The sequence below is a fragment of the Misgurnus anguillicaudatus genome, chromosome 19 (assembly GCF_027580225.2).
Source record: "Misgurnus anguillicaudatus chromosome 19, ASM2758022v2, whole genome shotgun sequence".
In the NCBI taxonomy this organism is placed as follows: Eukaryota; Metazoa; Chordata; class Actinopteri; order Cypriniformes; family Cobitidae; genus Misgurnus; species Misgurnus anguillicaudatus.
In genome coordinates this window covers 33,164,205-33,182,087 of record NC_073355.2, presented here as the reverse complement: position 1 = coordinate 33,182,087, position 17,883 = coordinate 33,164,205, and the positions used below count along the sequence as shown (strand labels likewise).

The 17,883-nt window shown below is 36.3% G+C and overlaps 2 protein-coding genes and 1 long non-coding RNA gene across 6 annotated transcripts in view; all 3 read right to left on the bottom strand.

Annotated features, from left to right (window-relative positions):
- Window positions 1–809: 809 nt before the first annotated feature.
- coa3b (cytochrome C oxidase assembly factor 3b) lies at window positions 810–2,195 on the bottom strand. Its single transcript, XM_055194497.2, has 2 exons — window positions 2,021–2,195; window positions 810–1,107 (listed from the first exon to the last, which is right to left on the bottom strand). Exons 1-2 carry the CDS (start codon window positions 2,181–2,183, stop codon window positions 1,001–1,003), a joined length of 270 nt encoding a protein of 89 aa, XP_055050472.2. The 5' UTR covers window positions 2,184–2,195; the 3' UTR covers window positions 810–1,000.
- A 2,042-nt stretch (window positions 2,196–4,237) lies between these two features.
- On the bottom strand, window positions 4,238–4,886 carry LOC141351099 (uncharacterized). Its single transcript, XR_012359297.1, has 2 exons — window positions 4,731–4,886; window positions 4,238–4,453 (listed from the first exon to the last, which is right to left on the bottom strand). It is a non-coding gene; the product is annotated as an uncharacterized lncRNA (long non-coding RNA).
- Window positions 4,887–11,150: 6,264 nt separating this feature from the next.
- The window catches only part of arhgap27l (Rho GTPase activating protein 27, like), a 35,970-nt gene continuing 29,237 nt past the window's right edge, over window positions 11,151–17,883 (bottom strand). For 3 of the 4 annotated variants that reach the window (XM_055194491.2, XM_055194489.2, XM_055194492.2), the window contains 12 exons: window positions 17,646–17,702; window positions 17,235–17,302; window positions 16,735–16,822; window positions 16,537–16,638; window positions 15,284–15,382; window positions 14,183–14,267; window positions 13,887–14,009; window positions 13,690–13,788; window positions 13,024–13,101; window positions 12,693–12,827; window positions 12,454–12,559; window positions 11,151–12,353 (listed from right to left, as the gene is read on the bottom strand). In XM_055194491.2, coding sequence (XP_055050466.2) covers window positions 12,179–12,353; window positions 12,454–12,559; window positions 12,693–12,827; window positions 13,024–13,101; window positions 13,690–13,788; window positions 13,887–14,009; window positions 14,183–14,267; window positions 15,284–15,382; window positions 16,537–16,638; window positions 16,735–16,822; window positions 17,235–17,302; window positions 17,646–17,702 — 1,215 coding nt within the window. In that variant the 3' untranslated portion in view covers window positions 11,151–12,178. The remainder of the gene's footprint in view (window positions 12,354–12,453; window positions 12,560–12,692; window positions 12,828–13,023; window positions 13,102–13,689; window positions 13,789–13,886; window positions 14,010–14,182; window positions 14,268–15,283; window positions 15,383–16,536; window positions 16,639–16,734; window positions 16,823–17,234; window positions 17,303–17,645; window positions 17,703–17,883) is intronic. The other variant, XM_055194490.2, reaches the window with a different exon arrangement.

Genomic DNA, 17,883 nt, shown 5'->3' with positions numbered 1-17,883 from the left:
TCAGATTAAGACCAGTTTGATGGACGGATGGAACAGCACATATAAACACGTAGCAGAAGTCGATCACGTGGGAGATGTGACAACTGTCGCATTGCTTTCTGTTCACTTTTGCCCTCCCTTGTTATCTCTGTGCTTGCTGTGGGTGAAGGACATACGTACAGAAGTAAATTCTACAGAAGAATTTTCATTCAAGATAACAGTTTAAGTTTCTTATAGCAGTCACCCTTTGTAAACATTTTGATCCACTACCAAGTAGGTGCATTCTCGGAGTGGAATTTATTTAAAAACAATTTTTAATTTATATTAAATTACTAAACAATTAAATATGAATATTATGTACACCATTTGACCTTTATATATTAGCTGTACACTCATTTCTATTAGCTTAAGAATACAATGTGCTATTCCTGTCATTGGGGGAGCAGTGAGCACAGTGTTCACTAAGCTTATTAAGACAGGCATGTAAACAAACTATAAACCAGACTCTTTACATGTGGTTTCACATACTGCCACCTAGCGGTACAGCATGGGATACAACGAAACAACTAGCGTTTTGACTAAAATCTGATTGGATGAGTAACTTACGTGGAAGTAAAATAACTCCTAAAAAATGTGATTGTGAAATTAAATAATTAGATTGTAATTAAACTATAGCCTGGATTTCACAGAGATGGGCATATATGCTATATATGTTCATAATGCAATTATTAAGCCCTTTGAATAGAATCATGTTATTTGTACTGTCTATATTTAAAAAGGCAATAAATAAAATAATATGTGTTAAAAAGTAAGTAACACAGACAAAAAAGTATAGAGATTACTATTTATTATTAATATTATCAATGCTGTTCCATCAAAATGTCTCTTAATGATTTTGATTTGATTTTGCTTATAAATTGTTTATATAAAGATAAATATAAAGAAGAACTGGACAGAAGACACAACATAATCAGGGGACCTGCCGCCAACATCAACCCTTGAAATTGACACAGATGAGGGTCTATGAGTTGGCCCCTGTCCGGGGCCCTTTCGTGATGAAGATCTTTGCCTCATCATCAATTTCATCCATGATCCTCTCCTGCTTCACTGAGAGAATAGTGTAGCTGACTGATGGAGGGGTGCAATGGTTAAGGCCAATGTGTGACACAACTTTGGAGATTAATGAAAATAATAAATATTAAAAGTATACTAAAATGCTTTCATATAGACCCCTTCACAGTTCACGTCACAGGCGGTCCCCACTGCGCATGTCGGGGTCAGAAAAGTCATTACAGCAGATTGAATTGCGTATTATTCGGTATCGTCAAAAATGTTTACTTGCGTCATGGGCTGTGAAAATCGCACCAGGTCTTCCGTCAAGTTTTCGCGATTCGTGCAAGCAATTAACGTGCAGAATGGGACAATGCAAATATCAAAGAGGCTTGTGTTTGTAGTGCTCACTTCATTTGAGGTAAGTCATCATTTTTCAGCCCTGTTAGATTAAATTATAAAGCCTGGATGGTGGTATGAACAGTTTGACCCCATGCTGCGCGCGCACCCGATAGTCATTCAATGTTTACAAACCTTGAAGGGCTCTATACTAACATTTGGCTTTATTCTTAATAGATGGGTGTCCCATATATACAGTTTTAAAAAAACGTAACATTTTGTATGTTGGTTGTGCCAAATGTGTTTCTGGTTTAACATCCATAGTTGGTCCTGCAACACACATTCCTGTGAAAAAACACGTCCTAACTCCAAAGCATCATGCTTTCTTTTGAGTAATACATATTAGTGTGTAACGCTCATCTGACCAAGTGATTTAAATCACTATGGGGAAACTGTAGGCTTGTTCGACTTCATGCGGCACCGCAAGAACCGACAAGCAGATTACATCAGAGTACCGCGAGAGCGATTCGAAAGCAGATTCTTCAATATGTTTACTCCAGTCGCTCTCGCGGTACTTTGATGTTATAGTCAATCGGTCGGCGCAGTGTCATTTCAATGGGAAGACTGTTATTGTGAGACATGAAAAGGATACACAAACCCACCACAAAAGCTCCGATCGCAAGTCCTGTAAACACATTACGTTTTCGCAGTTGCTTTGAGTGTTTAGTCCAATGTTCGAGCTCCATCTGTCTTTTGATGAGCTGTTTTTGAGCAACCGTGAGAGGTTTTGATGTCGCTGTACTCTTGTCCTCCATGCTTGTTCCGTGTATAATAGAGACAGAGCGCAGCGCGTCACAACCTGAGGGCCACGCCCACCGGGGGGAGAGCGGTCCGGCGGTCTCCATTGGGTGTGTGTTGCGAGGGGCCGCCTCCTTGTCATTTCTGGCTTATAACAAAAAACTGAATAATGCCTAAAAGCTGCTTTGGGACAATATGTACAGCTAACAAGCCAAAGAACCCAGAAATAAGTTTTTATAAGCTGTCGAGCCGTAAACCCAGTCTTTAAGGAGAATAAAGTGGATCGCCGATTACGTTTCCCCCTATTGGACGCAGTTTTACTAATAGGAGTACTATGAAAAGTTGCCTGTTTCCATTTCTGTGTCTAAACGCTCGTTTTTTGAAGTCGACAGCTTATAAAAAATTATTTATTTATTTTTTTGGCGTGTTAGATGTACACCTTGTCACACAGCAGCTATTAGGTATTATTCTGTTTTTAAGTTTAATCTGTAAATAAGTTTTTATAAGCTGTCGACCCCAAAAAACGAGCGTTTAAAGACACAAAAATGGATACAGGCAACTTTTCATAGTACTTCTATTAGTAGAACTGCGTCCACTAGGGGGAAACGTAGTCGGCGATCCACTTTATTCTCCTTAAAGGCTGGGTTTTACGGCTCGACAGCTTATAAAAACTTATTTCTGGGTTCTTTGGCTTGTTAGCTGTACATATTGTCACACAGCAGCTTTTAGGCATTATTCAGTTTTTTGTTATAAGCCAGAAATGACAAGGAGGCGGCTTCTCGCAATACAAACTCAATGGAGACGGTTGGATTGATTTCCCCCCCGGTGGGCGTGGTTTTCAAATTTGCATAACGGCGCTCTGTCTCTATGCTCTCGGTGACGTACAACACGTAGACTACGTAATTACGTCACAGGTGCCTCGACACAATCAACCAGCAGGTGTCGCTATATACATTAGAAAGGTTTGTCCAGTGCAGTGTTTCTTTTCAGGCAAGTACTTTTTTCAAGTACAATGAAAATCACATGCAAACCACAATAAAATTAAAAGCGTATTTTGTATAATTATTTTATCGCTATTAGGTTTTGTAAATGTATTACTTTTATTACTGATGTAATAATACGTTTTTATTTCCAATTTATAGTATTATCCATACATCCATACATGAACTGTGGAAACAGAAATACAAAAAAAAACATTTAAAGTCATATGTATAGCTCCTCAACCACTAAGCAAACAATTTCAAATTTAAGAAATTAATTATTATTCACATTTTTTCTTTTTAAGTTCTTGCTGAGCCTTGTATTTTAGGAAAATAGCCTTTTACTAAAGCATTTTTATATTATTGATGGTTTAATCATGCAGGGCTCAGTTCTATAGATTTTCAAATTTACACTACAGTGTATGTGAATGTGTTAAATGTACACAAATTTAAACACAAACACTACACAGTTACTATTCACTGCAATGCAAATCCAGATTAGTTTTGTATTCCAAAGTCAGTTTTTAACTCTTTATATCTTTTGGAAATTAACAGTTTTATTGGTGCCGGGAATGGGAAAGTTGAAGGTCCTCTCAAATCTAAAGTCTGGTTTGAGGGGCAATTGTCGATGGAGGCAGTGAATCTAGTCCTGTACCATCATTATGTCATGGAGTTTGGTTTCTTGTTAAAAAAAAACAAATATTCTATTTATGAACTACATGACAACAATATGTGACCCTGTCTGTGAAATCAAGTCTAATGTCTAATCATCTAATTATGAGATTAGGAGCATCAATGTTTGATTTCAATGATTGATATCACATTAACTTTTAATTTTGACGTGGTCCACTCACTCAATATTAAAGACATCAAGCTAATATTCAATTACATTTTATTTATAACATCACAATTGTTTATGTACCAAATCAGCTTTACTTAAAAAAAAGGAAGGAACAACAAAAGCATGGCATATTTTAGAATGCAGTATTTGAAGTAGTACTTCATTGACAGACTAGGACGGGGCATACTGCATGTACCAACGTTTTATAAGGGGGCACAGTGTGCACAGACCACAAAAAAGTCAAAGAGATGCAGAAGCTATAAAAGTGTTTATTTATGTTTATTTACACAGACTGTTTAATGCTGCTTAATTGTGCCACTTTTTTGCCAATACTATTATTTCCACATATAATTTAAATGCACTGTAAGCATATACAATATTAAAAACTATAAAATGTATATTTGTATTATATTCAGAGAAACACATTTTTGCATATTTGACCTCAGAACACTCGCCGCATCTGAATCTAGAAAACATAATTAACACGAAGAACATGATTAAAATCCAAAAATTTAAATAGTTTGCCTTTAAAAGCAAGTAGCAGATGAATAGATGCTTCATTGATTTTAAGGTTACATGCAAAATTCAATTGCTGCAAAAATCTAAGAGGGCACATGCACCTTCTGTTTGAATGGGCATGTCACGTCTAGGGTGGAGGTATTTAATTTTGTTTGTAACAAAAAAATGCAATAAGTAATAGTCCAATTACAAACTATACATTTGTATTAACATAATGTACTAACGAAGGTAGTTAATTTCAGCAGTCTCCCAGTAAGCAAGCCATCAGGATGACAGCGGTCATGGGGTTAAAAAAATGGGTACAGTCAAATGTGTGTCTTCCATTATTGATCAAAATATCTACTTTGGTGCCTATAGGACAAGAAAACAAGTCATACAGGTTACCTCATCAGCACTGTCACAGCTGTCTTCTATTTTATCCAGCCTACTTAATGCATTGTCTCTTGTCTTCTGGTTGCTGGATCATCGTCTTTTGTTTCTCATGCTTGTTCCTGTTCTCTGTTTCATGTCTTAGTTTGGTTTAATGTTAGGTTGTTTTAATAAATGTTATTCTTTTTTTTGAATTTTGCGATTGCTTTCTAATTCATGAAACCAGTCATGACAGCGAGAGTGAGTACATGATTCTACTTTAAAATGTAGAGGACTTAAATCTTTTATCCATGAAATGACCTCCAAATACTATGCACATTTCATATATAAATATAGTAAGATTTTCTGAATCTATGGTTTAAAAATCCCATCTACAGTTTACATATAGCGATTCACACAGCCATTTTCACCAATGGAGGTAACACTTGGTTCAAAAAAGAGATTAGAAGGCCTAGAATTGTGTTAATACGCATTGAATAAACAAATTATCTGTAAAATCAGATACTTAAGAGTAATTCTGTTGATGTTTTCTGTTGAGTCTCCAGGACTGTATAAATTAAAAACCTAAAGTATACTGTTGGATATTAATTTTCCGTTTTGTGTTTAATTGTATTTTGAATTAACCAGATTTACAATTATGTTGTGCTAAGTGTAGAAAGTCTCCTAAAATTAAATCAGTTTTTTTTCTTGCAGTGTGTATAGTGGGTAAAGCATTAAACATCTTAAGTTTAATGGTTCCCTATTGAAAAATTGATCTAATACCATAAGCATAAGCTGGTGATCTGGTTTTAGCTGGTCTCCCAGCTTGGTTTTAGCTGGTTTTGCTGGTGTAGCAAGCTGGCTTTATTTTGTTTTAGATTTGGTCTCTTTTTAAGCTGGTCAGGCTGGAAGACCAGCTGACCGACCAGCTTTGCCAGGCTTTGAGGACCAGCTTAAACCAGCTACTGCCACCTTAGCTAAAACCAGTTACCAGCTTATGCTGGTCTTAGCTGGAATTTTCAGTAGGGATTGTTTATATTTACTGAGAAACTGTTATGATTTTATATGCTTGCATATTTGATCACTGTTTCTTTTTTACATTTATTTGTATAATTTTTCACAGTTTACACTATTGCAAAGCAGCTTTACAAAAGGACACACTGTAGTACTGATTAGTTGATTATTAATAAACTTTTTTTAATAATGTTAAGTAATGGTCCTTGATTTACTTTTTATCTGTTACAGTTAGCCAAAGTGAAATCTTAAATCCATTATCATGTTTTATTTATATCCAACATTCATACTATGTTATTTTAATGTATAGTGAACGAAAATGTTTTTAATTAATGTAAATTATCTGTAGTTTGCGGTAAAAAAAATTATGGCACTTGACTTGTTATAAAAATATACTTATATTTTATAAAATAGAAATAAATGTTTTTTTTCTGATGAAAATATGGGCTTTATGTGTATGTTGAAATCGTTGTAATAATATAAAGTAAAAATTGCAATAGATTTTTGTAAAACCGATACCTTTTGGATAATCGAATTGTGCCGTTCTAAATAAACCAGCGGTGACGCGTATAGTTGCCATTATGAGGTCACCCCATAAAGACGGGATGTCACAGAGTGCTTGGAGTCAGTTCTAAAAGAACTCAGCCTTTTAGAAACGATATGATTGATACACGGAGCACGGGTAAACATACGCTAAATCCATTGTTATTCCAGGAGTGCTGTGATTAGTAGAAAGGTTTTAGGCTAGTTAAAAAACTACATTTGGGCTGCGTTGTTTTTACTTTTACATTAGTTTCCATCGGTGTGACGTGCAATAATTAAATTAGATTCAACCGAATAAGAAAAACAAAGAAATTATGTGCGTTTCCATCAAGTTGTTTGGGTGAATGACGGTGGTATTGGTAACCTAGCAACCAACAGTAAACAAAACAATGTACGCGTGGTAAATGGAGACAGGACTGCATCTAGTCACGATGGGGCAAGTTATTAATTTATAAGCAGTGCAGCTTGTAATTGCCAAACTAAATGCTGTGCAGCACAGAAGGAGGAATGCAGCATTTTGACGTCGAGCCCCATATATGGTAATGACAACTCCAGCGGAAACAACTAGACGGTCAGTCACGTGGGTTTATATTCGCTATGTCAGAATTAATTCTGCAAATGCGTTTCCATCCCCCATTATTCGCATTTACTCTTTTCGCAAATTCGCATACATCAAAAAACCAAGCGAGCGTTAACACTTTTTTGCGAATTAAGGAATTTTTAATCGAAATTTGGCATCCCACCACTCGTTTTTGATGCGATACTTAAAAACATCACTGCTGTTTCCATCCAAAGTGAAGCGAATCCTTTTGAAATTCGTAAAAAAGAAAAACAAAGAAATGATAATTTAAGTGCGTTTCCATCAAATTGTTTGAGTGAATGTCGGTGGTATTGGTAACCTAGCAACCAACAGTAAACGAAACAATTGTACGCCTGGTAAATGGAGACAGGGCTGCATAGTCACGATGGGGCAGGTTATTAATTTATACGCCGTGCAGCTTTTAATTGCCAGACTAAATGCTGTGCAGCACAGAAGGAGGAATGGCACTTTTTGATGAAGGCACTAGCAGCAAGGATATTGCAACGACGTCGAGCTAGACGGTCCCGTGAGTTTAATAATCGCTAGGTCAGAATTAATTCAGCACCTGCGTTTCCATGATCTCCCACTATTCGCATTACTCTTTTTCGCCTACATCAAAAACCTCCTCAGGCAAGCGTAAAATTTTTTTGCCAATTAAGGAATTTTTTAATCGAAATTTGGCGGTCTCGTTTTTGATGCGATACTTCAAAAAAAAAAAAAAAAAAACAACAACAAAAAAAAAAAAACCGCTAGCTGTTTACATCCAAACGTGAATCCTTTTGAAAATTCGTAAAAAAAGAAAAACAAAGAAATGCGAATTAGGTGCTTTTCCATCAAGTTGTTTGAGTGAATGACGGTGGTATTGGTAACCTAGCAACCAACAGTAAACAGAACAATGTGCGTGGTAAATGACTGCCATCTAGTCACGATGGGGCAAGTTATTAATTTATAAGCAGTGCAGCTTGTAATTGCCTAACTAAATGCTGTGCAGCACAGAAGGAGGAATGCAGCATTTTGATGAAGGCACTAGCAGCAAGGATATTACGACGACGTCGAGCCCCATATATGGTAAAGACAACTCCAGCGGAAACAGCTAGACGGTCAGTCACGTGGGTTTAATATTCGCTACGTCAGAATTAATTCTGCAAATGCGTTTCCGTCTCCTATTATTCGCATTTACTCTTTTTCGCATACATCAAAAACCACCTCAAGCAAGCGTTAACACTTTTTTGCGAATTAAGGAATTTTTTAATCGAAATTTGGGCATAAATCCAAACGTGAAGCGAATCTTCGAAATTCGTAAAAAAGAAAAACAGAGAAATGTCAATTATGTGCGTTTCCATCAATTTGTTCGAGCGAAGGACGGTGGTATTGGTAACCTAGCAACCAAGTGTAAACAAAACAACGTAAGCGAGCGTAAAATCTTTTTTGCGAATTAAGGGATTTTTAATCGAAATTTGGCTCGTTTTTGACGCGATACTTCAAAATGTGCATATCGTTGTGATGGAAACATATGGCTAGTGACAACAGCTTGAGAGGAGCAGCCCACACCGTACCTTCTCCCAGTAAGGGAGATCCCCGTCGGAGAAGCAGCAGCTGGATCTCCTTGATGCCTGCCCCTGTCCGTCTCTCCAGGTCAGCCGATACAGAAAACACATTTCAGCTGCTTGTATCCGCAATTTTGTTTAATTTACCCTAACATTTGAGAGAGGAAATTATGGATGTGCACGACTAGCAGTGAATGCATAAATCCAGATCACAAAAAAACCTAACAGTTGTAACGTTTGGTGGCGCTGTTGTATTACTTTAAATGATTAACAAAGAACACAAAGCTCTTCAATAAACGTCACGTCTTCTGACTTAGAATTGTGCGTTTCTATGGCAACACTCGAATCCGTTTAAAATGATATCGTGAGCAAAATACACAAATACATTATTACATCACAATTTTGCCATAATATGAAAGAACAAAGGACCCTGCTAAAAAATCCAGCTAAGACCAGCATAAGCTCCCAGATTGGTTTTAGCTGGTCTAGCAAGCTGGTCTGGCTGTGTTTTGGTAACTTTTTAAAGCTAGAAGACCAGCTGACCCACCAGCTTGCAGCTTTGCCAGGCTGGGAGGACCAGTTTAAACCAGCTACTGCCACCTAAACCAGCTAAAACCAGCTACCAGTTTATGGATTTTTCAGTAGGGGCATGCCAGGTTACAATTTCATGTCAGGATATTAGATACATTTATCCAACCCTTTTTTTGGATGATGATGAAAAGCAGGATATTGTTACATATATTTTTTATAGGGATGCACCGATACCACTTTTTCCATCTCCGATCCGATTCCGATACCCGAATTCTGAGTATCGGCCGATTCCGATACCTGCCGATCCGATACTACTGTATTTTTCTTGAGCAATTTAAATTACACACAGACACGCACACAGACACACGCACACAGACACACACACACACACACACACACACACACACACACACACACAGACATACACTATATAAATGTCTAAATCTAGCAATATATAATTATATTATATATAATTATACTTTTAAATTAAAAACCAATAATTTAAAATAATTTACAAGTTACAAGAACATTAGTAATTATTAACCATGGCAGTGTTTAGGAGAAAATAAAATAGGCACGTTTGATCAAATAAGTATGCTAAATATATTTTCCTTAATTGCGCAAAAAGTCACAGTAAAAAAGCTTTAGTGTGCAGATGGTTATTTTGGGAATTATGCACTTAACCGGACCTTTTATGCACATTTCGGGTGCAGAATTGATGCGCCTAAATCATATTGAGTGCGCATTCTGCGCAATACTGTGCAGCATTGATGCTCTAGAAGCGTCCGCACACTCGCATGGGAATCCTCGCTCCACAATGGAAAGCTAAGTTCATAACTAATTGCATCCATCCAACAACTTACTGAGACTTTATAAAATCAGATCTTTAAAACAGCCTACAGTTATTGAGGGTTCGTGTGTTGAATGACGCGTTTCATCCGTCCGCTTCACCTGTGAATCCTCAGCACATAGTGAATTGCATCCATCCAACAGCTTACTGAGACTTTATGAAATCAGATCTTTAATAAAGCCTAACGTTACAGTTATTGTGTGTGTTATTGTGTGTGTGCCTGTGTTGAATGACGCGTTTTTATCCGTCCGCTTCTCATCAGTGGATTAACTCAGTTTGCAAGTAAGTTACAGTGTTTCTGTGAACATGAATATTTTTAAATGTGCGTTTGTTCCTTCACATGAAGCTATTGAGTGTAAGATGACTTTGATTATAGTGCATAAAAACGTTTATGGTGCTTTTATAATACTTTGACGTTTTAATCGCTTGTCAGTGACAACCATGGGTAACGCGCAGTATCGGAATTGGATCGGTCCTGTTAGTCCGATATCCGATCCAGCAAAAAATGCCGGATCGGCCCCGATACCGATCCAGAATATCGGATCGGTGCATCCCTAATTTTTTATAACTGAAGTACATTATTACATTATTTATAATCAGAACAGGGATCGGGAATTGGACAGGGATTCTCTTAAGACAGGAGTAGGCCTTGGTTTAATTAGGAAATATAACTAGTTTAAACCAACATGCCTTATTAAAATCATTACTTGTGTGCATTTTGAGGCAAAACAAAGGGCACTGGTGTATTTTAAGATATTTCATTGCAGTTTGGACAGCTCTTAAATTTATTTAAGTCTAGGACTAGTCTAATCCCTCTCCAGGAAACCGCCCCTAAATCATTGTCATAAGAAATTGAAAAAAAAACCTCACATGGTCAAGCATCTGACTTCTTTTGCTTGGTTTAGTGTATACAGCTATAAATGGCTTGCATTGATAAACTGATTATCATCAAAAAGTCTTTGTAAAACTCAAAAGTGCAGGCAAAAAAGACAGCACGTCAAAAGTAAATAAAAACACATTTTTATTGTTGTTTAGCTCTATAGTCCTGTGATAATATCTTGAATTATTTAATGGATATGCTTAAGTTTTATCCAATTTATTTATGCATCAGGATATGCATAAATTATGTTTGCATATCACCACTGCTATATTACTAAACATACATTTTCTATTTACATTATCTTGTTCTGTTTCTTTAAGCAATTACCAGTTTAAAAACTACACACATATTTGCATAAAATAAAAAATATGGTGTGAATCTGCTTTATTTACAGAATATTTATCTCTGTAACATGAAATTGCCAATTTAACATATGTAAAATATGTACAGATTTCATCTACATCTACAAAGTTTGTATTTAACACTCGATGCACTGCTAACCTTTTAAGCTAATGCATTGGGTTTAAAAGTTTTTTGGGGGTTTATTTTCATACTTCTGTACATATAGAGTCAGCATCTTATAACAATGTTTGCACTTAAATGTTAAAGAAAAATATGTTTGTGTTAGTCATACATTTGTTTAATAAAACAATTTTGTTACAGCAGTCCCTTTTTGGTCATACATTTTATGATTCTTTCTTTATCCACATAAGCACTTAAACTCCAGGCTGCATCATTAAAATCTTTTTATGTCCAGACCCAAAAGAGTTCATTTAACCTAGCTAGGTAACCGAGGGCTCACTGAAGTATGCTGTCGATTTATTTTTATTCACAAAAAATAAACGCTGCATCATATTACTGTCTCAAACAGATTGTCAGCTAACATCAGCAGAGGTGAATTTTTCCAGGATCATACTGACTGATGATCCCCTTAAGATCCCTTTGGATGTTTGTTCTCCTGATTTCGGCAGTACCAAAAACACAGATCAGAGTAACATTCAGGAACAAGGCAGTTCTGAGGTTCAATAAAAAAAAAATCACTGAAAAGCAAATGAAGATTTCCAACACAGAGATCGTGTAGTCCACAGCTGGGTTATATGAGTCTTGCTTTCATTAGCTTGTATAATCCAGTGATGATGTGGGACCAGGACCACATGATCCAAAGAGAACGTTGCTGATTTGACATAAATGGGGAACTCAACTGTGTCAGGTTTATTAGCCTACTGGCCAATCACGTGTCCTCAAGATTACGCGACTGTAAAAAAGTACATTTCTGTTCGGTAAACAACAAAATATTCTCTTCTCGAGTGATAATAAGAATAGCTTAAGATTAAGCTGGTAGGTTTAATTCTATTTCTAGGTGAAATTCAGGTTGAGTTTCACTGGGTTGGGAAGAATTCATTGAACTCTTTGAGAATGAGTTCCACAATCTGGTTCTGGAAGACCATGTGCATGGTGATGTTGGACTCCTCCTGTGGTCGTAGCAATGTTGGACCAAACACAATAGCCATGCTTTGGAGAGACATGCGGTTCCACTCGGTATGATCAATCACCCTGTATGACACAAGGGTTTACCGTCAGAAAACATACAAGTCAAACTGTATACATAATACACATACAATACATAAAAACTAAGCAAATAAGAGGGCCGTACTTGCGGAGATGTCTGAAGAGAACCTCCATGGTGTCATGGTTGGGCAAAGGCAGGTTTCTCACTAAATCTCGTGTATATGACACTCTCTGGCTGTATTCACTCATTTCTAGAATTCAAATATAAGGAGATTTACTAAACCTCATTGATAATACAAAACATTATTTTGTATCTATAACTAAATAACTTATTAATTGTCATTTTATTATTATTGAAATACTGCAGGATGTTGTTAAACTCACGTATGGCAGCAATAAACCTTTCAAAAAAGGTAAAGGGGAAAAGAGGCTCAGGAAGTTCACGCAGGAAAAGCTTCAAAGCTCCTGTGATCACATGGATTTCCTCCCACTGCCCGTCTTCCAGATCTAAATCCTCTTCTACAGACAAAAAGATAGACAAATTAAAATGACTCATCTATAATGTTTCTATTTTAAGTATTACATATTGCAGAATTGTAATAGACAATGTCTTGTCAAAGTTTGTTTTAGACGGATCAAAGGTTAAAAAACAGATCTTCCTAATTGTAGTGATGAGAATGTCTGCCTAGATGTGTCTTAACAAGCTCCTGTTTACCATGATCAGCTTTATATCGAAGCTTCTGGATGACGGCCAGGTTCCCGCTCACTCTGTAGACTCCATCTATCTTCAGACCTGCACAAGGTTTAGATGACACGGCTTATTTTTGGATGTATATATATATATATATATATATATACACAGTACTGTGCAAAAGTCTTAGGCCACCATGCCAGAATTAGATTTGTTGTTTTTGCAATGTTATAGTGATCATATATCATTGTTTTTTCAGTCTCTTTAATAGAATACATCTAGAAAATACAGGAAATGTGTATGTAGTATTAAAAACTGTATAAAAATGTAAACTGATGTGTCAAGTTTTTAGGGTAAACTCCCCTTCCACTTGAGCAATAGCAGGAAGCAGGATCTCTTAAACCTAAATTAAATTAAATCCTAATTTTAAAGAAATCAGTCTTTTTACTTCATTCTGCTCAAAAACGCTCAAGATGTGTTTAGTGCCAAGAGAGGTCATACTAAACACTGATGTTGCCTTAAGAAGACTTTTAGTCCTGAAAATTATTATTTTTTTGTACATATTTCCTGTATTTTCTGTTTGTATCTTAACAAAATAAAATAAAATGAAAAATACATATGGATGGACATTAAAACTTCTAAAACAAAGTCTGGTGACCAAACTTATAGACACCAAAAATAAACGTTTACCTCTTTTTTCCACAGTTCGGATGCATTTTTCCAAAAACTTGGGCACATTTGTGTTTTCCCGGTGACACAGGGTGTCTATGTGGCAGCCGAATACATTCTCTGTACAGAAATACAATACAAATCATTAGGATTCTCTATTCACATTAATAAAATAGGTTATTAACAGATTGATAAAAATATCAAAATGTGATATTGACCTTTAATGTAGCCCTTCTCTTTAACTGACTGCAATGTCGGTCGTCTCTGGAGAAACTTGCGTAGTTTGTTACGCACGCGGCCCTGTTCTGTGTCCATGTTACCTGAAGTACTCAGCCTTGTTGCTATAAGACAAATATCAAGATATTCAAAATAAAGTACATTCTGAATGTTTTTCCTAATGATAAATAAATCACTGAATTATTGTAGAATTTATCAAAAATTACTTTAACACATTTAGCATTTGACACTGTGTGTTTTGTGCGAGTGTGTATATGTATCTGATTCAGTAACTTACGCTCAGTCTTTTTCTCTTTATCCACAGCAAAAACAGGTTTTTCTGGGATGTCCTCCACCTCTTCCTCTGAATGATGACTTTGGTCCTGCAAATCACACAATACACACTGAAAATTTTGGAGTCCAAATATGATGCCATGTTGCAGTAATAATGTGTGCATTTTTCAACAAGTAACTAATAAATGATAACTTCTGCATAGATGTGGTATTTCATTTTTGTTTTATGAAAATGCAATCTTTTGCATTCATTCCTGTGACATTTACATTTGACATATTCATTTAGCAATTACTTTAATCCAACAAAACTATACCTATATAATTAAAGTTCTTGGTTCTAATATATCAGGGTTCCCAAACCTTAGTTAACTTCAAATTCAACGACATTTCAAGGACTTTCCAGGTCCAATACCCTCAAATTCAAGGACTAAATGTGGGGACACATTTTAAGTGAGAGCAAGGTTACATCTTTTTACTATTTAAGATACATTGTTACAGTTCCCTTTCAAGGGAACTCGCGCTGCGTCACTGCAGTGACACCTTTGGGACGCTTCCAGGAGTAAGTGTGTCTGAATGTGTATATCAAATTCAACCAATGGTGAGGCTTAATGACAGGAAGTATATCGCTATCTGAAATATTGCCAAAGACGGTGTTACAGGGACGCAGGAAGTATAGCAAGGAAGACGCAGGAAGTATAGCAAGGAAGACGCAGCGTCTCGTTCCCTTCTCAGGGAACTACAGTTACATACGTAACCCGAGACGTTTTCATGTGTCAAACACAACTATGCAAAAAAGCATTTTGGTATGAATCAACATTTGCATACAGAAGATATAAGCATTTAAAGTGAACAGTTTAGCACGCGTGCTTAAAAAGTCTAGAATTTTATGAAATTATCCTACACTACACAGGGAATAATATGGACTTTTTTCCAGAAAACTTGTTGCATAAAATAGATTCAAGCACTTTCAATGACCTGTATCTATGTATATATATTTTCAAAACTTCCCAGGGCCTTGATTTTTTTCCCAGATTCACAAACTTTCAAGGATTTCAAGGATCCTTGGGAACCCTAATATATGTAGCCAGAAGGGGGCGCCACTCACCACCTGTTTGATGGTGTCAAGTATGATCTTGTGCCAGTCGTATATAATGCTGTCTGTGTCATACTGTATCAGATACTCTGTGCCTTGGCGTGTTTTTAGCTGCAGGTGACATGAAAACATCAAGAAAAAAAGCAGGACATGTTATAAGCAGGTCATATGGGTATATTGTAATACTTCTTGTCCTATTTCACACCTAAATCTAAAAGTGCAACACAAGTTGGCAGAGCATTAGAGCTTTATTGCCAAAATAAAAATATCCAGTCACATGGGCCAATGACTAAACTTATCGAAATGGAACAGATCTGAATATAGAAAGACAAAATACACAACGCCTTAATTCCTAGACATCAAAGATAGACTTGACAGGTTGTTAAAGTGTGTTAAAAAAGTAAACAGGCTAACCTATAGGGGGTATGCATGTGACGTCGCCTTCGGTTACGCCCACTGAGTGGCAAGAGACAGAGCGGCAGAATTTGTGTACAGTGTGAAATCAGCGAAAACATGGAGAAAACGCGTCTAAATGGGAAAAAGCTGTTGTGCGATAGACTGTACTAACAGATTTAATAAGAATTCGGAGCTATCGTTTTACAGACTGCCAAAAAACACAGAAAGGAGAAGTAAATAGATGTTCATGCCAATGTCCACAGACCACAAGTGGGTTGATAAGTTGCTAGGGTCACTATCAAGCAGATGTTTTACTTTATACTTAAACTTATTTTTTCAAGTATTTGTATTTTATCCGTGTTTTTCTTTGGAAAACACATTCCAAAGCATATTATAATAATTTTTACTCTATTACATTTTATAAATAAATGTTTTTGTTTTTTTATGTAATATTTAACTACATTAACGTGCTTTTACTCAAGTAAATGTACACAATTTTAATGTAATTAGGTATTAAATTAATTTTATTAAATTAATTTTAATATGCAATATTAAAGAATACACAGTGTGATTCTATGTGTAGTGAAGTAAAATTTTTCCCAATACAAACACCCTAATAAAGCACAGATGCTTGAAAAATGTAACTAATGTAACCAAGTATTGTCCACATCTGCTATCAAGTCCAACTAAATTCAATTAAGCTGATAATAGTCAGTTATACAGGCATTTTCGCAGCACCCGCTATGAAAACCAGCCATTTTGTTGAACGTTTGCCACTCAACAGGACGTGCTCCGGCTTAGTCACGTGGAAAAGTGACGTCAATGCATACCCTATAATCACATTTGTGAACAACGAACAAACAGTTCACCTCTAAAACGTTCTTCTTGCTCGACTTTTCTTTAGACGCCCATAATAGAGTCGCTCCTCTCAGTTCCACTGTGAACTCTGGGACGATCTGGGTGCTCTTAGTCTGCAGGAGTTAACAAAGTTTGTTATAAAGTTTCACCCTTCTTGTATTTGAAAAGCAAAGTGATTAAGTGCACTGTGTGTATTGAGATGAACGTACAGACATCCCAGCAGGTGTAAATTTAGGGTCCTTATGGAAGGTGAGTATCCCATCATGAAGAACAGTCCACGACTGTGCCCAGTTCTTCCTGAAATGACAGAGGCGGTAACTTCAAATGAAGCTGAGAAATGTGTGCAAACAGCTCAGATCTAACCACAAGTTCCTTCTGACACAATATGAGGAAAAATGTCTGGTTAAAAAACTCAAGCACAAAGTCCAGGTGAAATCAGGAAATGTGTTTTTATATTGCAAGCACATTGTTTCCTGCTAACAGGAAATGGCCTGTAATATCTTCATTAAGACAACACCCGCACATAAAGAAAGATGTAAACTAGACATACTGGTTTAATCTGACTTCAATTGAGAAAAGCATACAAAAGTATTAAAGTATTTGAATGCTCATTAGTGCATAGAGAAGTGTTTAAGACACAAGAGATTATAGATGACTAAGTTGAATACTAATAGCCCATTAACGTGATCACATTTACATGAAGACACACCTCAGCCTTTTTCCGTTCTCGGCAACTTTGGTCTTGTTGAGAATTCCAGCCTTTTCTAAGGATGTGTGCTGAATGCAAAAAAGAACGATGGTAAACAAAACAAGTACTTTGAAGTTTAAAAATGTACTGTTTGTGCCTTTCACAGTTTGTTAAAGTAATTTGAAGCCACATGCTGAGACGTAAGCGTTGGTTAGTTCAAGTCTGTTAAAAGCATGTTACATGAGCAGCGATTTAACAGTTAGTTACAGAAACATTAGCCATCGACATTAACATTCAAAACCATTTCCCAGCCAGCAAACAATGAACAATGATGTTAGCTTTCTTCTAACGCATGACGAGGTTAGTTCTGAGCTCCAAGTCAGACAACAACGGCGAAAAAAATCAAGCTTGTTAAACAAGCATAGGACGCACATGATGAGAATGTAAATCTGCACTGTGATTGGACAGGTTCCTCCGCCGTCTTTTGTCCTTCAGAAAGGAAACAAAACCATTCTTGGGTTCTCATAAAATCGTGGACTGTTTAACATTTTTATAAAGAAATCAATTAGAGGGAATGTAACTGGACAATGAATGCAGCGATTACGAAAATTTAAAATAAAAACTAAATGGGCAGTGACTGTTATGAATGAAGTTTGAATGAACTAAAGGA